Source organism: Ranitomeya imitator, chromosome 2 (assembly GCF_032444005.1).
Source record: "Ranitomeya imitator isolate aRanImi1 chromosome 2, aRanImi1.pri, whole genome shotgun sequence".
Lineage (NCBI taxonomy): Eukaryota > Metazoa > Chordata > Amphibia > Anura > Dendrobatidae > Ranitomeya > Ranitomeya imitator.
Genome location: NC_091283.1, coordinates 753274316 through 753300801, shown reverse-complemented (window position 1 = coordinate 753300801; position 26486 = coordinate 753274316). Strand labels below are relative to the sequence as shown.

Here is a 26486-nt window from a genome sequence, read left to right as displayed (position 1 = left end):
ATTGTATTGTCATAATAGCACACAGCCTAATAAGTGACACATTGCTGAAATCAGAGTCCCAGCCTCTTTATCATGATGTACTGAGATTTCATAGCAAAATCCTGCTGACAGATTCCCTTTAACCCCTTCATGACCCAGCCTATTTTGACCTTAAAGACCTTGCAGTTTTTTGCAATTCTGACCAGTGTCCCTTTATGAGGTAATAACTCAGGAACGCTTCAACGGATCCTAGCGGTTCTGAGATTGTTTTTTCGTGACATATTGGGCTTCATGTTAGTGGTAAATTTAGGTCAATAAATTCTGCGTTTATTTGTGATAAAAACGGAAATTTGGCGAAAATTTTGAAAATTTCGCAATTTTCACATTTTGAATTTTTATTCTGTTAAACCAGAGAGATATGTGACACAAAATAGTTAATAAATAACATTTCCCACATGTTTACTTTACATCAGCACAATTTTGGAAACAAAATTTTTTTTTGTTAGGAAGTTATAAGGGTTAAAATTTGACCAGCAATTTCTTATTTTTACAACGAAATTTACAAAACCATTTTTTTTAGGGACCACCTCACATTTGAAGTCAGTTTGAGGGGTCTATATGGCTGAAAATACCCAAAAGTGACACCATTCTAAAAACTGCACCCCTCAAGGTACTCAAAACCACATTCAAGAAGTTTATTAACCCTTCAGGTGCTTCACAGCAGCAGAAGCAACATGGAAGGAAAAAATGAACATTTAACTTTTTAGTCACAAAAATTATCTTTTAGCAACAATTTTTTTATTTTCCCAATGGTAAAAGGAGAAACTGAACCACGAAAGTTGTTGTCCAATTTGTCCTGAGTACGCTGATACCTCATATGTGGGGGTAAACCACTGTTTGGGCGCACGGCAGGGCTTGGAAGGGAAGGAGCGCCATTTGACTTTTTGAATCAAAAATTGGCTCCACTGTTTAGCGGACACCATGTCACGTTTGGAGAGCCCCCGTGTGCCTAAAAATTGGAGTTCCCCCACAAGTGACCCCATTTTGGAAACTAGATGCCCCAAGGAACTTATCTAGATGCATAGTGAGCACTTTGAACCCCCAGGTGCTTCACAAATTGATCCGTAAAAATGAAAAAGTACTTTTTTTTCACAAAAAAATTATTTTAGCCTCAATTTTTTCATTTTCACATGGGCAACAGGATAAAATGGATCCTAAAATGTGTTGGGCAATTTCTCCTGAGTACACCAATACCTCACATGTGGGGGTAAACCACTGTTTGGGCACATGGTAAGGCTCGGAAGGGAAGGAGCGCCATTTGACTTTTTGAATGAAAAATTATTTCCATCGTTAGCGGACACCATGTCGCGTTTGGATAGCTCCTGTGTGCCTAAACATTGGCGCTCCCCCACAAGTGACCCCATTTTGGAAACTAGACCCCCCAAGGAACTTATTTAGATGCCTAGTGAGCACTTTAAACCCTCAGGTGCTTCACAAATTGATCTGTAAAAATGAAAAAGTACTTTTTTTTCACAAAAAAATTATTTTCGCCTCAATTTTTTCATTTTCACATGAGCAGTAGGATAAAATGGATCATAAAATTTGTTGGGCAATTTCTCCCGAGTACGCCAATACCTCATATGTGGGGGTAAACCACTGTTTGGGCACTCGGCAGGGCTCGGAAGGGAAGGCGCGCCATTTGACTTTTTGAATGGAAAATTAGCTCCAATTGTTAGCGGACACCATGTCGCGTTTGGAGAGCCCCTATGTGCCTAAACATTGGAGCTCCCCCACAAGTGACCCCATTTTGGAAACTAGACCCCCCAAGGAACTTATCTAGATGCATATTGAGCACTTTAAACCCCCAGGTGCTTCACAGAAGTTTATAACGCATAGCCATGAAAATAAAAAATAATTTTTCTTTCCTCAAAAATGATTTTTTAGCCTGGAATTTCCTATTTTGCCAAGGATAATAGGAGAAATTGGACCCCAAATATTGTTGTCCAGTTTGTCCTGACTACGCTGATACCCCATATGTGGGGATAAACCACTGTTTGGGTGCACGGCAGGGCTCGGAAGGGATGGCACGCCATTTGGCTTTTTAAATGGAAAATTAGCTCCAATCATTAGCGGACACCATGTCACGTTTGGAGAGCCCCTGTGTGCCTAAACATTGGAGATCCCCCAGAAATGACCCCATTTTGGAAACTAGACCCCCAAAGGAACTAATCTAGATGTGTGGTGAGGACTTTGAACCCCAAAGTGCTTCACAGAAGTTTATAACGCAGAGCCATGAAAATAAAAAAAAAAAAATTATTTTCTCAAAAATGATCTTTTAGCCTGCAATTTTTTATTTTACCAAGGGTAACAGGAGAAATTTGACCCCAAAAGTTGTTGTCCAGTTTCTCCTGAGTACGCTGATACCCCATATGTGGGGGTAAATCACTGTTTGGGCACATGCCGGGGCTCGGAAGTGAAGTAGTGACGTTTTGAAATGCAGACTTTGATGGAATGCTCTGTGGACGTCACGTTGCGTTTGCAGAGCCCCTGATGTGGCTTAACAGTAGAAACCCCCCACAAGTGACCCCATTTAGGAAACTAGACCCCCCAAGGAACTTATCTAGATGTAAGGTGAGCACTTTGAACCCCCAAGTGCTTCACAGACGTTTACAACGCAGAGCCGTGAAAATAAAAAATCATTTTTCTTTCCTCAAAAATGATGTTTTAGCAAGCATTTTTTTAGATTCACAAGGGTAACAGGAGAAATTGGACCCCAGTAATTGTTGCGCAGTTTATCCTGAGTATGCTGGTACCCCATATGTGGGGGTAAACCACTGTTTGGGCACACGTCAGGGCTCGGAAGTGAGGGAGCACCATTTGACTTTTTGAATACGAGATTGGCTGGAATCAATGGTGGTGCCATGTTGCGTTTGGAGACCCCTGATGTGCCTAAACAGTGGTAACCCCTCAATTCTATCTCCAACACTAACCCCAACACACCCCTAACCCTAATCCCAACTGTAGCCATAACCCTAATCACAACCCTAACCACAACCCTAATTCCAACCCTAACCCTAAGGCTATGTGCCCACGTTGCGGATTCGTGTGAGATATTTCCGCACCATTTTTGAAAAATCCGCGGGTAAAAGACACTGCGTTTTACCTGCAGATTTACCGCGGATTTCCAGCATTTTTTGTGCGGATTTCACCTGCGGATTCCTATTGAGGAACAGGTGTAAAATGCTGCGGAATCCGCACAAAGAATTGACATGCTGCGGAAAATACAACGCAGCGTTTCCGCGCGGTATTTTCCGCACCATGGGCACAGCGGATTTGGTTTTTCATATGTTTACATGGTACTGTAAACCTGATGGAACACTGCTGCGAATCCGCAGCGGCCAATCCGCAGCCAAATCCGCACCGTCTGCACATAGCCTAATTCTAAAGGTATGTGCACACTGCGGAAAACGCTGCATATCCGCAGCAGTTTCCCATGAGTTTACAGTTCAATGTAAACCTATGGGAAACAAAAATCGCTGTACACATACTGCGGAAAAACTGCACGGAAACGCAGCGGTTTACATTCCGCAGCATGTCACTTCTTTGTGCGGATTCCGCAGCGGTTTTACAACACATTAGTATTTCCAGCCATGGCCGATGATATTGCAGCATCGGCCATGGCTGGATTGTAATATTTCACCAGTTATAATAGGTGAAATATTACAAATCGCTCTGATTGGCAGTTTCACTTTCAACAGCCAATCAGAGCGATCGTAGCCACGAGGGGGTGAAGCCACCCCCCCTGGGCTAAACTACCACTCCCCCTGTCCCTGCAGATCGGGTGAAATGGGAGTTAACCCTTTCACCGGATCTGCAGGGACGCGATCTTTCCATGACGCCACATAGGCGTCATGGGTCGGATTGGCACCGACTTTCATGACGCCTACGTGGCGTCATGGGTCGGGAACGGGTTAAGCTATATCTACTCTAAACCATGAAAAGGTTTCATGTTCAATTGATCCAGTCACACAAAACAGTAAGATGGAGGTTGACTATTTACATGATCATTTTCGTTTCCGTTAAGTAACCAGATCTGTACTGAAAACTCTTGTTTAAAAGAATGAATGACACTGTTTTACTAGAGTATGGAGTATGATTATTCCTACGTTGACAGTTCTGAACTGTGTATTTCTTTAAGGCATTCCAGAATCATTCCAAGGGCATCTGCAAAATATATAAACCAGCCATTGCTATGCAATTCTGAGAAGACTTCCAGATAATTCATTGAGAAATGAGAAATATTTTAATATTTTATTTAGGAAACTGTATGACTCAGCAGGTGCTTACATGTTATCTTAGCTGTCAGGCTCATATATGCAATGTTGGGGTCCAGATACCTAGTTTGTGTGCCTAACACTTGTGAGTAATCTTTCGAATTCCAGTTCATCGTAATGTAAACATATGTTATGCTTCTGGTGGTTCGTTCTCCTCAGCAAAGCCACATCTGTATGCTCTTTTTGTTCTTTCTCCGCCATATTTTCAGATTACATAAACACAGACTTGACACAAGGCATATAGGGAAACAATAAATTTTCAGAAGTTGTGATTTATTGAAGGCAAATGTTAATGTGGCTCAATGCCGTCATTTGCTGTTTCAACTGCTTCGACTTTCTCAGATGTTATTTCTTCTTTTTTCTTGTATCCCATCTCATTTATTCTGCTGTACGCCATTACAAGATTTAGCAACTCAAATTTTGAGACAATTGAGCGCTGAACATACTGATATTTATAGGTACGCAGAACTCAGTCTTCTAAATCAAGTTCTTTGTTCCGAATCTGAAAGAAAAGATGGATCATGGATATAAGTATTCATTTACTCTTGCAAAAAATATATATATATCATCATTAATCTATAAGACATTTTCTGAAGTCTAAATATTGCATTACAATACTGACCAACCTGAAAATAACCTTATGTAATAATCTACAGGGTGGGCCATTTATATGGATACACCTAAATACAATGGGAATGGTTGGTGATATCAACTTCCTGTTTGTGGCACATTAGTATATGGGAGGGGGAAAACTTTTCAAGATGGGTAGTGACCATGGCGGCCATTTTGAAGTCAGCCATTTTGGATCCAACTCTATTTTTTCCAATGGGAAGAGGGTCATGTGACACATCAAACTTATTGAGAATTTCACAAGAATGGTGTGCTTTGTTTTAACATAACTTTATTCTTTCATGAGTTATTTACAAGTTTATGACCGCTTATAAAATGTGTTCAAAGTGCTGCCCATTGTGTTGGATTGTCAATGCAACCCTCTTCTCCCACTCTTGACACACTGATAGCAACACCGCAGAAGAAATGCTAGCACTGGTTTCCAGTATCCATTGTTTCAGATGCTGCACATCTCGTATTTTCACAGCTAAAATTCTAAGGGGGTCAGATTGGGAGACCTTGGTGGCCATTCAACTGGCCCACGATGACCAATCCACTTTCCGGGAAACTGTTCATGTAGGAATGCTTGGACCTGACACCCATAATGTGGTGGTGCACTCATTTTTATTTCTTTGTTGATTTTAAGGTATGCTTACAGTTGTCATACTGGAAGATGAAAATCCTTTTCAACTTCAGCTTTTTAGCAGAACAGAGGCCTGAGTTTTTCAATTCAAACAAATTTGGAACTGCTCATATTTCCCTCCATTTTGACTAAAGTCCCAGTTTCAGCTGCCAAAAAACAGTCTCTAAGCATAATTCTGCCTCCACCATGCTTCACTGTGGGTATGGTTTTCTTTGGTGATGCAAAATGTTGACGTTGATTTCTACAGGTTAAAGATGAGGTGGACAAAGTTCTGAAACAATTCTTCTTGGTGTGATTTGTTTTACATGACAAACACCTGACTGTAGACTTTTTATATCCACTGTATGTGCACTATAAAATAGGCACAGGAATAGCTACTATAAGTACTTAGTTTCAGTGACAGGATGACATCCAGCCCTGTGAAATAATGCAAGACTTTTCCTGAACTTTAATGGCTCTTTTGTTGGAACCACAACAATCCCTATCACACTAATTTAATAGATTAAATAGCTTTACAGATATAGACATTAGCATAAGTGTACCAATTTATTTGGTATAGCACAGATACCTATATGCCTACCCATGACACATTTTCCCAAATAGAGGTGGCTGCATGGAAAATGAGCAGCTAATAGAACTTTCAGCAGCTCCTGTTAATAGGATAGGCTATGATTGCTATGATTGAAGTTACTACATATGTCAGATGATCTGAATTTGGTATTCAGCATGTTTTTGAGGTACTCTGTAGAGATGGAGTGGATCGCTTCATGTAAACTTGGTCCACGGTGCAAGTCAGAGCTTTTGGCCATAGACAAGGGTTACGGGAAGTGATCTGGTCATCTCTGCTACTTTTTTTAAAATGAAACAAGAGCAATTATATAATAAAGATGAATAAAGAATATAAACATTATAAAAACATACAAGTGCAAAAGCACCTAAATCTTTAGAATACAGGACATTGTACTGTTTGCGAGAAAGATATTCAACAAAATGTAACCCAAGGCCACTAAAATGTAATGTTTTGTTTTGAAGACCAGTTTATGGAGGTCGTGACTGTCCGGGTCCTACTTATGAATATCAGATGTGCAACACTGAAGAATGTCGAGGACCATTTGAGGATTTCCGGGCTCAGCAGTGCTCACAGCGAAACTCATACTACACACACCAAAACACCAAGCATACTTGGCTTCCCTATGAACATCATGATGGTAAAACAACTTCAAAAGCTTGTGTTATTGTTTCATAATTCGAAAGATTGAAATTGTAATCCAATCTTTTTCTTTAATTTAACCCCTTTCTGCCAGCTGACGGAATAGTACGTCAGCTGGCAGATCCCCTGCTTTGAGGTGGGCTCCGACGGTGAGCCCACCTCAAAGCCACGCCATGTCAGCTGTTTTGTACAGCTGACATGTGCGCACAATGAGCGCGAGCGGAATTGCGATCCGCCCACGCCCATTAACTAGTTAAATGCCGCCGTCAAGCGCTGACAGCGGCATTTAACTAGCGCTCCCGGCCGCGCGGCCGGAGGTGCTCGCACCGCTGACCCCCGTCACATGATCGGTGGTCATCGGTGCATTGCCATAACAACCAGAGGTCTCCTTGAGACCTCTATGGTTGTTGATGGCCAATTGCTTTGAGCGCCACCCTGTGGTTGGCGTTCAAAGTACACCTGCATTTCTGCTACATAGAGGTGATCTGTACTTCACCTCTATGTAGCAGAGGTGATCGTGTAGTGCATGCTTCTAGCCTCCTATGGAGGCTATTGAAGCATGCCAAAATTAAAAAAAAAAGTGTTTAAAAATATAAAAAAATAAAAAACATATAAAAGTTCAAATCACCCCCCTTTCGCCCCAATCAAAATAAAACAATTAAAAAAAAATCAAACATACACATATTTGGTATCGCCGCGTTCAGAATCGCCAAATCTATCAATAAAAACAAAGGATTAACTTGACTGCTAAATGGCGTAGCGAGAAAAAAAATCAAAACGCCAAAATTACTTTTTTTTGGTCGCCGCGACATTGCATTAAAATGCAATAACGGGCGATCAAAAGAACTTATCTACACCAAAATGGTATCATTAAAAACGCCAGCTCGGCACGCAAAAAATAAGCCCTCACTTGACCCCAGATCATGGGTATCGGAAAATCACACAATTTTTTTTTTTTTAGCAAACTTTGGATTTTTTTTTCCACCACTTAGATAAAAAATAACCTAGACATGTTAGGTGTCTATGAACTCATAATGACCTGGAGAATCATAATGGCAGGTTCGTTTTAGCATTTGGTGAACCTAGCAAAAAAGCCAAACAAAAAACAACTGTGAGATTGAACTTTTTTGCAATTTCATCACACCTGGAATTTTTTTCCCGTTTTCTGTTACATGGCATGGTAAAACCAATGGTATTGTTCAAAATAACATCTCGTCCCACAAAAAATAAGCCCTCACATGGCCATATTGATGGAAAAATAAAAAAGTTATGGCTCTGGGAAGGAGGGGAGCGAAAAACGAAAATGAAAAAACGGAAAAAGCTCCGGGGGTGAAGGGGTTAAGGGATTTTATCATTATCATAAATTGGTAAAATTGCAGAATGCTTGGAAAATCCATGAACTTTGCAATTTACCTTTTATTAAAAATCCGCTCCATTCTCAGGATCAGATGGGTTTTTAATTTCAATACTGCAAGGTGACCGGATTCCTAGGCTAGGAGCACAGTGCTTGCAAATCCTTTCTAATTGAGCTTGTAAGTGCTGCTCTGAAGCTGACTGGCTCACTGGATCACACCAGTTTTGATGCCTCTGCACTCCTCTAGTGTTGCAAAGCTACTGTTGCATTACGTATTGGAGCATCAGGAGTGCGCTAACCCCCAGCAAGCAGGAAGCTGTGTAGCGTTGTGTTGCTTTATAGAGAATAGAGTACAACCTTTTAACGTGTCATAGGGAGGAATGTAATATTGACTGTGTATTGATGTCAGAAAATTTGGAGACGATCACAAATTAGCTTCAGTCTAAGGCTGCCGTCACACTAGCAGTATTTGGTGAGTATTTTACATCAGTATTTGTAAGCCAAAACCAGGAGTGGGTGATAAATGCAGAAGTGGTGCATATGTTTCTATTATACTTTTCCTCTAATTGTTCCACTCCTGGTTTTGGCTTATAGATACTGATGTCAAATACTGACCAAATATTACTAGTGTGACGGCAGCCTAAGAGTTATACATGGTGTAATATTAAATGTGTGTATTTCTTCTCACAATCTAACTGAATATATTGTTGCTTTTCTACAGAGGCACAGAAATGTGAGCTTATATGCCAATCTAAAGAAACGACAGATGTGGTTTTCATGAATCAGGTGGTTCATGATGGTACTCGTTGTAGCTACAAAGATCCATATAGCGTTTGCGCTAGAGGAGATTGTGTGGTGAGTGCTCAGCCTTATAAATAAATCATCTATAATATCTGCATTAGGATTCAATCAGTTTAGAAATCCCATTTTCATTCACACTGTGGGGATCTCTGAATTAATAGAAGGGCCTTCTATCAAGAATCCTTATATCTTGCTAGAGTAGAGCACGCAAACAAAGAGCACCCATCATAGTTCAAAAACAGAAAATAAAGGTGGTGCTCACCATCCGGTAAAACATTCCTTTATTTTGTCCATAACACGGGTACAGCGGGAGAAGAGCGGATACCTTCTGTGGACGACGGCCTTTTTGTGCTAGCTGCACTACAATGGGTCCTATCCCTTTTTTTTCTGCTTTTGGACTATAATTGATTTATTTTTTGGTGTGCACCCATATTTCCTCAGTTGTCTGGTGTCCAGCCTACACCCAGGTAGATTTCAATCTCAGCTGAGATAACCACAGAAGTAAAGGTACCTTCACACTAAACGATATCGCTAGCGATCCGTGACATTGCAGCGTCCTGGCTAGCGATATCGTTCAGTGTGACACGCAGCAGCGATCAGAATCCTGCTGTGATGTCGTTGGTCGGGGCTAGAAGGCCAGAACTTTATTTGATCGCTGGCTCTCCCGCTGGCATCGCTGAATCGGCGTGTGTGACGCCGATTCAGCGATGTCTTCGCTGGTAACCAGGGTAAAAATCGGGTTACTAAGCGCAGGGCCACGCTTAGTAACCCGATGTTTACCCTGGTTACCGGCATCGTTGGTCGCTGGAGAGCGGTTTGTGTGACAGCTCTCCAGCGACCAAACAGCGACGCTGCAGCGATCCGGATCGTTGTCTGGATCGCTGCAGCGTCGTTTAGTGTGAAGGTACCTTAAGTCCCGGCAACACACCTCTTTGTAAAGAGCACCCCTCACTCTGGAGACCCTGTCCTGTCCTGGATTACAAAGACAATCTATTGATTGAATACACATTGTGTAATTCATTACTTCCCTTGTGTTGGCACTGCAAAGAACCAGGTTTTCCCACAGAATACAGTTGATATCAAGGGGTGCCAGAAGGGGGTCGCTTTGTAAGCAGTTTATTTTCAAAGAACCTTTTCTAATAAGTCAGGATTAGACTATAGGGTGAACACCATGGACTTAAGTCTACCTTGAACCTTAAAAACTATGGCTAAAGGATTGTCTAATGTGGTGAACTCTTTTTCAGAGTCAGACATTATGTTTGACTGTATATGTACGAAGCAATGGATTATACCTGAAAAGCATGCCAGGCTGAGCCTTTGTGCTTCCCTTAAACACTGACAACTGCTTTATATAAGCATAGCATATATTCGAAAACTCACGCATCACTTAGAAGTTATATTTCTGTAATCCCACAATCCTGTCTGTATTGCTTGGCTTAAAAATGCCAAGGAGTGCCCATATGTCCAACAATAGTTGCGCCGTCTCTCTTATTACTTACAATATATTTGTTCTAACATTTTATTCCTGATTTCTATTTTTCTATTCTTTTGTTTTCCTATCTACGTTAGAGGCCAACGTACACATTGGAGAAAAGTTGACTAAACCATCTTATTTTAGCAGGAATTGGAATCATCTGATGTAAATGGGCTTGCCAACAGCCCTCCAACATATGACAGAGAGAGGAGGACTTTACTTGTTGAATTAAATGACTGATCTTTTTTTCCTGGGAGCGGCTTCATTAAATTTCCTGTTGAATGCTTAGCTGAGCCTTCATGTGTTTAAAGTCAGGAGAGACACTAAGTATCCAAAAAAGTGACTTCCTGTCAGTTATCTAAGCTGTATGGCCACCTTTAGCCCTGTCTCAAAACAGATAGATCAGGAGTGGCCGTATGTTCAGTCCAGACAGAGGCCCCATGTAAACAAGAGAACACAGCAGCACTCGGTAAGATGTATGGAAGAATTAAATATAGGAAATTTACACTTATAAAATGAAGGTACTTATCTCACAAATCAACTAATTCATGAGAGCCCATCCATCTCGAGAAGGCAACCTTTCTTTGATGGACTCTAAACCTAACATTTATCAAGCATGGAGTGAAATAGTCCATCAGTAAAAATTAATATAATTTTAATTTTATTAACTCGTCATCACAAGCAAAATAAATATTAGAAAAAATGAGTAGCAAAAGAGACTCAATTCTAAAGCTATGGGGTCAACACATTACTATTAGGACAGGGAAATTAGTCACCTTGGAGCTCTAATGCTACCGTAATACTAGGTATCTACTATATAATTGTCTAAGGGTCACTTCCGTCTGTCTGTCTTTCTGTCTGTCTTTCTGTCACAGATATTCATTGGTCGCGGCCTCTGTCTGTCATGGAAATCCAAGTCGCTGATTGGTCGTGGCAAAACGCCCACGACCATTGCCACGACCAATCAGCGACGGGCACAGTCCGGTGGCAAAATGGCCGCTCTTTCCTCCCCAGAGTCAGTGCCCGCTCCATACTCCCCTCCAGTCAGCCCTCACACATGCCACAGGATTAATGGCAGCGTTAATGGACCGCGTTATGCCACAGTGTAACGCACTCCATTAACGCAGCTATTAACCCTGTGTGACCAATTTTTTATTATTGATGATGCATATGCAACATCAATAGTAAAAAGATCTAATGTTACAAATAATAATAATAAAAATGTTATTCTCACCCTCCGACGTGCGTGGTGTCCTTGACAGTGCAAGCGGCAGGCTCCGGTGCCAAGGGTGATATGCGAGAAGGACCTTCCATGACGTCACGGTCGTGTGACCAAAACGTCATCACAGGTCCTGCGCTCATACCAACCCTGGGACCGGAAGCTGCCGCGTGCACCACACACAGGTGCCAGGACTACAAGGGGCCCCTTGGAAGGTGAGTATATGTTTATTTTTTATTTTAAGTCTTTTTTAACCTGTTACATACGTGTCTGGGCAATATACTACATGACTTGCCAATATACTATGTGTCTGTGCTGTATACTACATGGCTCTGTGCTGTATACTACGTCGCTGTGCAATATACTACGTGGCTGGGCAATATACTACGTGACTGGGCGATATACTATGTGACTGGGCAATATACTACGTGTCTAGGCAATATACTATGTGGCTGGGCAAAATACTACGTCACTGGGCAATATACTACGTAGCTGGGCAATATACTACGTGACTGGGCAATATACTACGTCACTGGGCAATATACTACATAGCTGGGCAATATAGTATGTGACTGGGCAATATACTACGTGGCTGGGCAATATACTATGTGGCTGGGCAATATACGTCACTGGGCAATATAGTATATAGTACGTGACTGGGCAATATACTACGTGGCTGGGCAATATACTACGTGGCTGGGCAATATACTACATGGTTGGGCAATATACTACGTGGCTGTGCAATATACTACGTGGACATGCATATTCTAGAATACCCGATGCGTTAGAATCGGGCCATCATCTAGTATGTTATAAACCTGGACAGGTTTCACAGATGCTGAAATGAGAGAAAGACAATCAAAGTGTCTCGTATCATATCCTATGTTTGGAGTGTCTAGTTGGCTAACTATTCTTGGCCTATTAGGCAATTAGGTCCCCCCTTCTTGCATACATACTTATGGCTTCTGGTCATATGATATTGTTTAAATATTTATGAAACATGCTTTCTCTGTGTTAAATGTATGTAAAGGACGTGTGCACTGCTCAATCAGATGGTGCCCAGGTAGGTTCCAAAACCATAGTAATATTTGTAAGAAAAACCTGGCACTCAACTTGCATATAAGATGCTTTTTAATGGTTCCAAGCGGAAACACAGTGACAGCAAGCGGAGGTACAGTGACAGCAATAGCAAAACGTTTCGGTCATATACATCTGACCTTCATCAGTTGCAAAAAGTGATAACTGGCGGCGTGAGTGTTGTCACTAACAAAGAACTTGTGGTATGAGTTGCCCTAAGGTGTATGGCCCTGTTCAGCACAAATAGAGATGGGCGCAGCCCTGTTGTGGCGCTGCCGATGCGGAATCCACCGCTTGTCAAATAAAGATGGGCACAGCCCTGTTGTGGCGCTGCTGACGCGGAATCCACCGCTTGACAAGCGGTGGATTCCGCGTCGGCAGCGCCACAACAGGGCTGCGCCCATCTCTATTTGTGCTGAACAGGGCCATACATCTTAGGGCAACCCATACCACAAGTTCTTTGTTAGTAACAACACTCACGCCGCCAGTTATCACTTTTTGCAACTGATGAAGGTCAGATGTATATGACCGAAACGTTTTGCTATTGCTGTCACTGTACCTCCGCTTGCTGTCACTGTGTTTCTGCTTGGAACCATTAAAAAGCATCTTATATGCAAGTTGAGTGCCAGGTTTTTCTCCGTGTTAAAAGCCTACAAATTTCAAGGACAAATTAGGGCCAGCATTTTTGGACTTTCATTGGAAGGCTACACAGGAGCATAGTCCATGCCTTGGATTAAGCCTACCTACACCTAGTGAGCTGAAACACTTTTCACTCATTCAATTTGACCTTGTTTTTTTTTTTCAAACATATCCATGTCTTAAAAACATTTATTTTCTATATAGAACAACTCCCGTAATTGCGACAGGACCCAAATCACTTCTAATTTCTTAGGGTGTCAGACACCATCCGGTTTACCTCTACCTGAAGTATACATCTCGATAACAAAAATAGATTTCCTAAGGAAGTATTCTAAATATCCATTAAGTCTTAAGAGTCATGAACATGAGATTTTCCAAGGAAAACTTGCTGATGGAGCTGGTGCTAATTCTTCTCTCACACACAAATCTTGAAGTCACAGCACTGGTTCTATAATTGGGGAATCTGTTTTCTGGCATTTACTAAAACGCGACCATTAGTGGAGAATGATAGCTGCTAAACATTCACATCTATATACATGCATGTGTCCTGATGTGACCTCTCTCTGCAGGGAATATACAGTCTTAGTATGCACGTCAGTGGAAAAGCACTATGGGAACTATTCATCTATAATGATGGCTAAGGAAATGTTATATCAACTATTTAAAATAATAATTACAGACTAGATTTAGATTTACTTTACTCCATTGGTTTCTTAATATATGCGGTGATAGACTGCTAAAACGGCACTTTTTCGATTCGACACGTGAATCTATTCATAGACAAGCTAGTATTATTCCAGTGCATCTTACTTTTCCTAGACAACAGATACATTTATCTCCTCTCTCTGTTTTACTGTGTTTTGTTTCTGTGCTTTTATTGACTTACTAATGAGAAGAAACATAAAAAAATGTTCTTTTCATATGTTTCAGGGGAACAGGTAAGGTGAAATAAATTCGATTCCTTCAGGGCTCGTTACACCAGTTCTGTGATACTTATCCTTTATCTCACCGGATTCGGCTAACAGAGGGCTCTTGTCTTGTTGCTTTGTGTTACAGCACTTCGGATGTGACAAGGAAATTGGCTCGCTGAAAGAAGATGATAAGTGTGGGGTTTGTGGAGGTGATAATTCTCATTGTCGAACTGTGAAGGGAACATTAGTGAAATCACCAAAGCAGCCTGGTAAGCAAATGCATCAGTATCAGTAGTTTTCTGTTAAGGTACCGTCACACTTAGCGACGCTGCAGCGATACCGACAACGATCCGGATCGCTGCAGCGTCGTTGTTTGGTCGCTGGAGAGCTGTCACACAGACAGCTCTCCAGCGACCAACGATCCCGAGGTCCCCGGTAACCAGGGTAAACATCGGGTAACTAAGCGCAGGGCCGCGCTTAGTAACCCGATGTTTACCCTGGTTACCAGCGTAAAAAAACAAACACTACATACTTACATTCAGCTGTCTGTCCCTTGCCGTCTGGTTCCTGCACTGACTGCTGGCCGTAAAGTGAAAGTGAAAGCACAGCACAGCGGTGAGTCACACAGCGGTGACTCACCGCTGTGGCTGTGCTCTGCTTTCACTTTACGGCCAGCAGTCAGTGCAGGAACCAGACGGCAAGGGACAGACAGCTGAATGTAAGTATGTAGTGTTTGTTTTTTTACGCTGGTAACCAGGGTAAACATTGGGTTACTAAGTGCGGCCCTGCGCTTAGTAACCCGATGTTTACCCTGGTTACCAGTGAAGACATCGCTGAATCGGTGTCACACACGCCGATTCAGCGATGTCTACGGGGAGTCCAGCGACGAAATAAAGTTCTGGACTTTCTTCCCCGACCAGCGATCTCCCAGCAGGGGCCTGATCGCTGCTGCCTGTCACACTGGACGATATCGCTAGCGAGGACGCTGCAACGTCACGGATCGCTAGCGATATCGTCTAGTGTGACAGTACCTTTAGATGTTTGCAAAGGCAGATTGTATGGGTACATGGAGCTTAAGGCCCCTTCACATTAAGCGACGCTGCAGCGATACCGACAACGATCTGGATCGCTGCAGCGTCGCTGTTTGGTCGCTAGAGAGCTGTCACACAGACCGCTCTCCAGCGACCAACGATGCCGGTAACCAGGGTAAACATCGGGTAACTAAGCGCAGGGCCGTGCTTAGTAACCCGATGTTTACCCTGGTTACCATCCTAAAAGTAAAAAAAACAAACAGTACATACTTACTTAACGCTGTCTGTCCCCGGCACTCTGCTTCTCTGCACTCCTCCTGTACTGTCTGTGTGAGCACAGTGGCCGGAAACCAGAGCGGTGACGTCACCGCTCTGCTTTCCGGCTGACCGACGCTCACACAGACAGTACAGGAGGAGTGCAGAGCACAGCGCCGGGGACAGACAGCGGTAGGTAAGTATGTAGTGTTTGTTTTTTTACTTTTAGGATGGTAACCAGGGTAAACATCGGGTTACTAAGCGCGGCCCTGCGCTTAGTTACCCGATGTTTACCCTGGTTACCAGTGAAGACATCGCTGGATCGGTGTCACACACGCCGATCCAGCGATGTCCGTGGGAGATCCAGCGACGAAATAAAGTTCTGGACTTTGTTCAGCGACCAACGATCTCCCAGCAGGGGCCTGATCGTTGGTCGCTGTCACACATAACGATTTCCTTAACGATATCGTTGCTACGTCACAAAATGCAACGATATCGTTAACAATATCGTTATGTGTGAAGGTACCTTTACTCATATCAAGGGTGGGCATACAAATTGGTGCAACAGGGGTCCAAGAGGTAGGAAGACCATTACCACCTCGAAAGCAAGTAGAATTGTGCATTATGCTGAGCTATTGGACTGTAATGGACCCACATATTGTTCTTGCATAGGGGCCCTCTCCTGTCTGTGTCCACCCCTGACGAGTTTATTTTACTCGCTTATATAGCGCCATTAAATTCTGCAGCGTTGAATTTTGTGTGAAATTACCATATTTTACACAATCCCGAGACAAAATGCTTCTGGTTCTTTGTAGCTGTCAATTGAGGCTATATGGCTGGTACAATATTGGGCTTTGTGGTTTACATTATGTTATGTTTCTGTGTCTGATCCACTTTAGGGCCACTATGTGCAGTGCTTAGCATAAATAACCACACACCCTTTGACAAGTAATATTTTAATCAATATCTCACTGTATACAAGAATAATTTCCAAAAATTTGACAAGAGTGAGTTTCATAGAACATTTTTTAACCAATAACATAAGTCAAGTTAATAATACAAAATCCTCTGTTTTACTAAAATTAGTTGATGCAAAAATGAATACACCTCACATCAAAAACTATTTGTATGACCTCCACGATTTCTAAGGACAGCACCAAGTCTTCTATTCATGGAAAGAACAAGTAGGCAACATATTTTACTGTCTATCATTTTCAATTGTTCAAGAACGACCTCTTTTAGAGCCTGAATGCTGGATGGAGAATGATGCTCAACTTGTCTTTTCAGGATTCCCCATAGGTGTTTCGTTTGGGTACAGATCAGGAGACATACTTGGCAACTGAATCACTTTCACTTTTCAGAAATGCAACACGGTGGTGGCAGTGTCCTTACGTGGGGCTGCATGAGTGCTGCTGCAGTCAGAGAGTTATATTCCATTAATGGTATAATGAATTCACAGATGTAATGATCTATATTGATAGAGAAGATGCTACCATCCTCCGTGCCCTTGTAGATATGCTCTTTTTCAGCATGACAGTGGTCTAAAACATACATCTGTTGCATTTCTGAAGAAGAAAAGGATGAATGTTATTCAGTCACCAAGTTTTTCCTCTGATCCAAACCCAATTAAACAACTGTAGGGAATTCTGAAGAGACAAGTTGAAGATCACTCTCCATCCAGCATCCAAGCTCTAAAGGCGGTTGTTCTTGAATGGAAAATAATAGATGTTACAATATATGGCCAAATTGTTCATTCCTTGCCTTAAAGACTTGTTGCTGTCCTTAAAAATTATGGAGGTCATACAAAATACTAGATGTCGTCAGTTTTGATGCTAGATGTATTTATTTTTACTGTGACCTTGTATATTTCCATACAACAGACATATATTACTATTTAAAAATCAATTATTTTCATTTTTTATTGCAGCTGGTGTTTTAAAAATGTTTGAGATTCCAGCAGGAGCCCGGCACATACAAATAGAAGAGACAGAAGCGTCCTCCAACAATCTTGGTAAGAACATCCAAATACTTTGAAAAGCATAAATCAGCTGGTGATTCACATAAGCCAAACTGTTACGTTTGATGTAGTTTGCAAAGATTTAAAAAATGCAAGCTTGGCTTTGATTTTTTTTTCTTTTTTAAGGAATGAATGTAGTGGTGATGGAGCAGTATTAAGTACTTAAGAATTTCTAAGTCATACAGGTGCTTCTCACAAACTTATAATATCATCAAAAAGTTAATTTATTTCAGTTCTTCAATACAAAAAGTGAAGCTCATATATTATATAGAGTCATTACAAACACAGTGATCTAATTCAAGTGTTTATTTCTGTTAATGTTGATGATTATGGCTTACAGCCAATCAAAACCCAAAAGTCATTATTTCAGTAAATTAGAATACTTTATAACACCAGCGTGAAAATGATTTTGAAATCCGAAATGTTCAGTAAGTGCACTCAATACTTAGTTGTAACTCCTTTTTCATCAATTACTGCATCAATACGGTGTGGCATGGAGGCGATCAGCCTGTGGCACTGCTGAGTTGTTATGGAAGCCCAGGTTGCTTTGATAGCAGCCTTCAGCTCGTCTGCATTATTGGGTTTGGTGTCTCTTATCTTCCTCTTGACAGTACCCCATAGATTCTCTATGAGGTTAAGGTCAGGAGAGTTTGCAGGCCAATCAAGCACAGTGATACTGTTGTTTTTAAACCAGGTATTGGTACTTTTGGCAGTGTGGACAGGTGCAAAGTCCTGCTGGAAAATTCAATTTCCATCTCCAAAAAGCTTGTTGGAGGAAGCATGAAGTGCTTTAAAATGTCCTGATAGATGGCTGCGCTGACTTTGGTCTTGATATAACACAATGGACCTACACCTGCAGCTGACTTGGTTCCCCAAACCATCACTGATTGTGGAAACTTCACACTAGACTTCAAGCAGCTTGGATTGTGTGCCTCTCCACTCTTCCTCCAGACTCTGGGACCTAGATTTCCCAATGAAATGCAAAATGTATTTTCATCTGAAAACAATACCTTGCACTATCGAACAACAGTCCAGATCTTCTGTTCCTTGGCCCAGGTAAGACACTTCTGGCGTTGTCTATTGGTCATGAGTGGCTTGACACAAGGAATGCGACAATGGTAGCCCATGTCCTGGATTTATCTCTGGGTGGTGGCTCTTGAAGCAATGACTCTAGCTGCAGTCCACTTCTTGTGAATCTCCCCCAAATTTTTGCATGGCCTTTTTTTAGCAATTCTTTCAAGGCTGTGGTTATCCCGGTTGCTTGTGCACCTTTTTCTACCACACTTTTTCTCTCTACTCAACTCTCCATTAATATGCTTGGATACAGCCAGCTTCTTTAGCAATGACCTATTGTGGCTTACCCTCCTTGTGGGGTGTGTCAATGACTGCCTTCTGGACATCTGTCAAGTAAGCAGTCTCCCCCATGATTGTGGAGCCTACTGAGCTTACTCTGTTTGTAATGACTCTATGTAATACGAGTTTCACTTTTTGCATTGAAGAACTGAAATAAATGAAATTTTTAATAATTTAGATTGTGAGCCCCAACGGGGACAACGATGATAATGTGTGCAAACTGTAAAGCGCTGCAGAATATGTTAGCGCTATAAAAAAAATAAAGATTATTATTATCATATTCTAATTTGTGAGAAGCATCCATAGGTCATTTTAAATGCCTCAAATGGTTGTGTTCTGTACATCATTTAATGTACAGAAAGTAAATGTATGCTCTGTATATGGAGTATGCAAACTGTTCTAGGAAAATCTGTGCTCCAGAAGGCAAATAGCACTTTGTTCCTCTTGACTCTATCCGTAAGTAGCACTGTACAGACACATATTGCCACGTTCAGTAGAAATTGTGGTACAAATTATGGTGCCATTTGTACCTACTACTTGTGTGAAAATGTAAAATCTGGGGCTAAAACTAAATTTGGGTGGTAAAAATATATTTATTTTTCTTCACTGCCCAATTGTATGCATTCTGTGACAAACCCGTGGTGTCAATAAGATCACTGCACCCTTAGATGAATTCAGAAGTGTAGTTTGTAAAATGGGGTTACTTATGGGGGTTCTGCTGTTCTGGCACCTCAGGGGCTCTCCCAGTGGGTCATGGCACCTGCAAACCATAGCAGTACAATCTGGAGCTCGTTACCTTCTGAGCTTTGCACTGTGCCTGAAAAATATTTCCTGATTACATGTAGAGTATTGGCACACTCAGGAAAAAAACGGATCTAAGTTTGTAGTAAAAAAAATTCCTATTAGCCCTTAGAAAAAATAAAAACTTGGGACAAAAACAACAACAATTTTAGTGGTAAAAATGTAATTTATTCTTTCTTCACCGCTCAAAGGTATAAAATTCTGCAAGACACATGTGTTATCAATATGACCACTGCGCCTCTAGATGAATTCATTGGGAAGTTTATTTTGTAAAATAAGTTTACATATAGGGGTTTTCTGCTGTTCTGGCACCTCAGAGGCTCTGCCAATGTGAAAATGCACCCTCAAACCATTCCAACAAAATCTGAACTCCAATCTGAACGCTTCCATTCTTCCCTTCTGCGCTTTGCACTGAGCATCAAAAGTAGTATTCCCTCATATATGGGGTATCAGCGTACTCAGGAGAAATTGCACAACAAATTTTATGGTGCAATTTCTCCTGTTACCCTTATGAAAATGCTAAATTTGGGGCCAAAATAACATTTTTGTGTGGAAAATGTGATTTTTCTTATTTTCACAGCTCAACATTATAAACTCCTGTGAAGCACCTGGGGGACCAAGGTGCTCACCACACATCTAAATACATTCCTTGAGGGGTCTAGTTTCCAAAATGGGGTCACTTGTGGGGAGTTTCCACTGTTTAGGCACATCAGGGGCTCTTCAAATGGGACATGACATCCACTAATGATTCCAGGAAATTTTACATTCAAAAAGTCAAATGACGCTCCTTCCCTTCCAAGCCCTACCGTGTGCCCTGTTTTATTTCGGTTCAAAGAATTGTGATGAATAAATAAATGCTCACATGACAATAGAATAAACTAAAATGAATTTACTTAATAATAAATATAAACAGTCACTCAAAATAGCAAATAATCAATAGTCATACATTACATTGAAATGGTAGGAGTCAAATCAGCCTGCTAGCTCAGTGTCCTCACTCATCCAAATCTGTGTCCTTCCCTCCCTAGTCTCAGGCAATACTTCCATTTATATGTTAAAACTGACCATTGAATCTTATCTGAAGGCTTTTGATCTATATCATGGTATGTGTACTGAAGCCTTCAGGCCAAATAGATAAGAACACCACCTGGCATCCCTCGGGGCTTAACAAGTATATTATTATTATTATTATTATTATTTATTATTATAGCGCCATTTATTCCATGGCGCTTTACATGTGAGGAGGGGTATACATAATAAAACAAGTACAATAATCTTGAACAATACAAGTCACAACTGGTACAGGAGGAGAGAGGACCTAATTAATGTCTAATTAACATTTACATGATACCATCTCATGGGAACAAGTCCATTCCATTGGTTCTCATCTTTGAAGATAAGTGTAAAGTGTACACTAAATGTAAATTCCTTTGTTTAGACTGACTATTTGGACAATTAATATGTGGCTGGACAAGTTTTCAATTCGCTTTCTGTGGACTCCATTGAAAGTACATATATACTAGATTGTGGCCCGATTCTAACGCATCGGGTATTCTAGAATATGCATGTCCCCGTAGTATATGGACAATGATTATTCCAGAATTTGCGGCAGACTCTGCCCGTTGCTGATTGGTCGACGCAACCTTTATGACATCATCATCGCCATGGCAACCATTATGACATCTACGTCGATACTGTGCCAGTCGCTGAATCAGAGACGCGGGATGTCTACGTCCTTTATGGCATCATCGTCACTGTGCCCGTTGCTGATTGGTCGAGGCCTGGCGGCCTCGACCAATCAGAGACGCGGGATTTCCAGGACAGACAGAAAGACAGACAGACAGACGGAAAAACCCTTAGACAATTATATATATAGAAGATATATATACTTTATATTAAATAACAAAACCAATCAATATCTCTATCATACGTATTGATTAATTCGACTGTTGAAATCATTATAAAATATATATATCATACTGCACAGCCCAAACAGTAGTTTTCTCCTTCATATGGAGTATCGGTGTTCTCAGAGGAAATTATACTATAAATTGTATGGTGCAATTTCTCCTGTGACCCTTATGAAAATGCAATATTTGGAGCTAAAATAACATTTTTGTGGGGAAAATATGATTTTTTTATTCTCACAGCTCAACGTTATAAACTTCTATGAAGCACCTGAGGGTTCAATGTACTCACCACACATCTAGATCAGTTTCTTGAGGGGTCTAGTTCCCAAAATGGTATTACTTGTAGGGGCTTTCCACAAAAAATCCTGTGAAGCACCTGATGGGTTAATAAACTTCTTTATTGTGGTTTTGAGAACCTTCAGGAGTACAGTTTTTAAAATGGTGTCACTTTTGGGCATTTTCTGTCATATAGACCCCTCAAAGCGACTTCAAATGTGATGTGGTTCCTAAGAAACATGGTTTTGTAACTTTTGTTGGAAAATTGAAAAATCACTGGTCAATTTTAAGCCTTAAAACTTTCTAACAAAACAAAATCCAGTCGAGGTGACCTGGGACTTAATTCCCAGGGACGGGATAGCACGTCATGTGCGATCAGCCGTGCTCACGGGGGGAGCACGGGACGATCGCGGCCGGGTATCAGCTGATTATTACAGCTGACATCCAGCACTATGTGGCAGGAGTAGTTATGGTCCGCTCCCGGCACATTAACCCCCGGAACACATGATCGCAGCATTCCGGCGGCATAGGACAGCATTGCAAAGGGAGGGGGCTCCCTGCGTGCTTCCCTGGGACCCTCGGAACAACACAATCACATTGCGTTTCCTCCATTCTCCCTGCAGGCCCAGGATGCAAGATGGCCGCAGGGGTCCTTCCATGTCTTGCAGGGATGTGGCTCCAAGTGCCTGCTGAGAGCAGGCGCTGGCAAGCCTCTCTCATTGCTTGTCAGATCACTGATCTAATACATTGCTTTGCAAAGTGTCCGATCAGCGATCTGACACTATACAATGATGTCCCACCCTGGGACAAAGTAAAAGTAAAAAAAAATATTAACATGTGTAAAAAAAATAATAATTCCTAAATAAAAAAAAATATTGTTCCAATAAATAAATTTCTCTATGTAAATAAAAATAAAAGTACACATATTTAGTATCGCCGCGTCTGTATTGACCTGACATATAAAACTGGCCCACTAGTTAACCCCTTCACTGAATAACGTTAAAAAAAAAACTAGGCAAAAAACAATGCTTTATCATACCGCCGAGCAAAAAGTGGAATAACACGCGAGCAAAAAGACGGATAAAAATAAACATGGTACCGCTGAAAACGTCATCTTGTCCCGCAAAAAACGAGCCACCATACAGCTTCATCAGTGAAAAAAAAAAAAGTTATAGCCCTTAGAATTAAGCGATGCAAAAATAATTATTTTTTATATAAAATAGTTTTTATTGTATAAAAGCACCCAAACAGAAAAAAATATAAATGAGGTATTGCTGTAATCGTACTAACCCGGAGAATAAAACTGCTTTATCATTTTTACCAAACGCAGAATGGTATAAACGCCCCCCCAAAAGAAATTCATGAATTTCTGCCTAACAAAAATCGGAATAAAAAGCGATCAAAAAAGGTCATGTGCCCAAAAATGGTACCAATAATAACGTCAACTCGTCCCGCAAAAAACAAGACCTCACATGACTCTGTGGACCAAAATATGGAAAAATTATAGCTATCAAAATGTTGCATCGCAAAAACTATTTTTTGCAATACAAATCGTCTGTTAGTGTGTGACAGCTGCCAAACCTAAAAACCCACTATAAAAACCCGCTATAAATAGTAAATCAAACCCCTCTTTATCACCGCCTTAGTTAGATAAAAATAATAGAATTCATAAAATGTATTTATTTCTATTTTCCCATTAGGGTTAGGGCTAAAGTTAGGGTTAGGGCTAAAGTTAGGGTTACGGTTGGGGCTAAAGTTAGGGTTAGTGTTTGGATTATATTTACGGTTGGGATTAGGGTTAGGGGTGTGTCAGGGTTAGGGGTGTGGTTATGGATAAGGCTGGGATTAAGGTTGGGGGTGTGTTGGAGTTAGGGTTGTAGTTAGGGTTGGGATTAGGGTTAGGGGTGTGTTGGGGTTAAAAGTGTGGTTAGGGATGGGATTAGCGTTAGGGGCGTGTTCGGGTTAGGGGTGTGGTTAGGGTTATGGTTAGGGTTGGGATTAGGTTAGGGGTGTGTTGGGGTTAGGGCTGGAGTTAGAATTGGGGGGTTTCCACTGTTTAGGCACATCAGGGGCTCTCCAAATGCCACATGGCATCCGATCTCAATTCCAGCCAATTCTGCATTGAAAAAGTAAAACCGTGCTCCTTTTCTTCTGAGCTCTCCCGTGCGCCCAAACAGGGGTTTACCCCAACATATGGGGTATCAGCATACTCAGGACAAATTGGAAAACAACTTTTGGTGTCCGATTTCTCTTGTTACCCTTGGGAAAATACAAATTTGGGGGCTAAAAAATCATTGTTGTGGGAAAAAAAGATTTGTTGTTTTCACAGCTCTGCATTATAAACTGTAGTGAAACACTTGGGGGTTAAAAATTCTCATAACACATCTAGATCAGTTCCTTGGGGGGTCTAGTTTCCAATATGGGATCACTAGAGGGGGGTTTCTATGGTTTAGGAACATCAGGGGCTCTCCAAATGCAACGTGACGCCCCCAGACCATTCCTTCTAAGTCTGCATTCCAAACGGCGCTCCTTCCCTTCCAAGCTCTGCCATGTACCCAAACGGTAGTTTCTCCCCACATATGGGGTATCAGCGTACTCAGGACAAGTTGGACATCAACTTTTGGGGTCCAATTTCTCCTGTTACCCTTGGGAAAATGCAAAACTGGGGGCTAAAAATCATTTTGAAAAAAAAGTTGTATTTTCACAGCTCTGTGTTATAAACTGTAGTGAAACACTTGGGGGTTCAAAGTTCTCACAACACATAGATAAGTTCCTTAGGGGTCTACTTTCCAAAATGGTGTCACTTGTGGGGGGGTTCCACTGTTTAGGCACATTAGGGGCTCTCCAAACGCGACATGGCATCCTATCTCAATTCCAGTCAATTTTGCATTGAAAAGTTAAAGGGAGCTCCTTCCCTTCTGAGCTCTGCCATGCATCCAAACAGTGGTTTACCCCCACATATTGGGTATCAGCGTACTCAAGACAAATTGCACAACAACTTTTGGTGTCCAATTTCTCCTTTTGCCCTTGGGAAAATAAAAAATTGGGGATGAAAAGATTGTTTTTGTGAAAATATATGATTTTTTATTTTTACGGCTCTATATTATAAACTTCTGTGAAGTACTTTGGGTTCAAAGTGCTCACCAAACATCTAGATAAGTTCTTTAGGGAGTTAACTTTCCAAAATTGTGTCACTTGTGGGGGGTTTCACTGTTTAGGCACATCAGGGGCTCTCCAAACGCGACATGGCTTCCTATTCCAATTCCAGTCAACTTTGCATTGAAAAGTCAAATGGCACTTCTTCCCTTCCGAGCTCTGACATGCGCCCAAACAGTGGTTTACCCCCTCATATGGGGTATCAGCGTACTCAGGACAAATTGCAAAACAACTTTTGGGGTCCAATTTCTTCTGTTTCCTTTGGGAAAATAAAAAATTGGGATTAAAAATACCATTTTTGTGAAAAAATATGTTTTTTTTATTTTTACAGCTATACATTATAAACTTCTGTGAAGCACTTGGTGGGTCAAAGTGCTCACCACACATCTAGATAAGTTCCTTAGGGGGTCTACTATGGTGTCACTTGTGGGGGGTTTCTATTGTTTAGGCACATCAGAGGCTCTCCAAATTGGGACATGGCATCTCAATTCCAGCCAATTTTGCATTGGAAAGCCAAATGGCGCTCCTTCAATTCCGAGCTCTGCCATGCGCACAAACAGTGGTTCCCCCCCACATTTGGGGTATCTGTGTACTCAGGACAAATTGTACAACAACATCATTTGGGGTCCAATTTCTCCTGTTAACCTTGGTAAAATAAAACAAATCGGATCTGAAGTAATTTTTTTGTGAAAAAGTTAAATGTTCATTTTTTAAAAACAGTCCAAAAATTCCTGTGAAACACCAGAAGGGTTAATAAGCTTCTGGAATGTGATATTGAGCACCTTGAGGGGTGCAGTTTTTAGAATGGTGTCACAATTGGGTATTTTCTATCATGTAGACCCCTCAAAGTGACTTCAAATGTGATGTGGTCCCTAAAAAAAATGGTGTTGTAAAAATGAGAAATTGCTGGTCAATTTTAACCCTTATAACTCCCTAACAAAAAAAATGTTGGTTCCAAAATTGTGCTGATGTAAAGTAGACGTGTGGGAAATGTTACTTATTAAGTATGTTGTGTGACATATCTCTGTGATTTAAGGGCATGAAAATTCAAAGTTGGAAAAATGCGAAATTTTCAAAATTTTCACCAAATTTCCATTTTTTTCCACAAATAAATGCAAGTAATGTCAAGGAAATTTTCTGACGATCATGAAGTACAATATGTCACCAGAAAACAATGTCAGAATCACCGGGATCTATGCAAGCGTTGTAGAGTTATAACCGCATAAAAGGACAGTGGTCAGAATTGTAAAAATTGGCCTGGTCATTAACATGCAAACCACCCTTGGGGGTTATGGAGTTAAGGGCATGAAAATTCAAAGTTTGAAATTGCTAAATTTTCACCAAATTTCCTTTTTTTTCACAAATAAATACAAGTAATATCGGAGAAATGTTACCATTATCATGAAGTACAATATATCACGAAAAAAACATTTTCAG

At 41.1% G+C, this 26486-nt stretch overlaps 1 protein-coding gene across 1 annotated transcript in view; it reads left to right on the top strand.

Annotated features, from left to right (window-relative positions):
- Positions 1-26486, top strand: part of ADAMTS14 (ADAM metallopeptidase with thrombospondin type 1 motif 14) — a 247040-nt gene that overhangs the window by 164598 nt on the left and 55956 nt on the right. Inside the window, exons 13-16 of the mRNA XM_069753303.1 lie at positions 6598-6773; positions 8851-8984; positions 14396-14519; positions 17464-17547. Of these exons, the coding sequence (XP_069609404.1) occupies positions 6598-6773; positions 8851-8984; positions 14396-14519; positions 17464-17547 (518 nt within the window). The remainder of the gene's footprint in view (positions 1-6597; positions 6774-8850; positions 8985-14395; positions 14520-17463; positions 17548-26486) is intronic.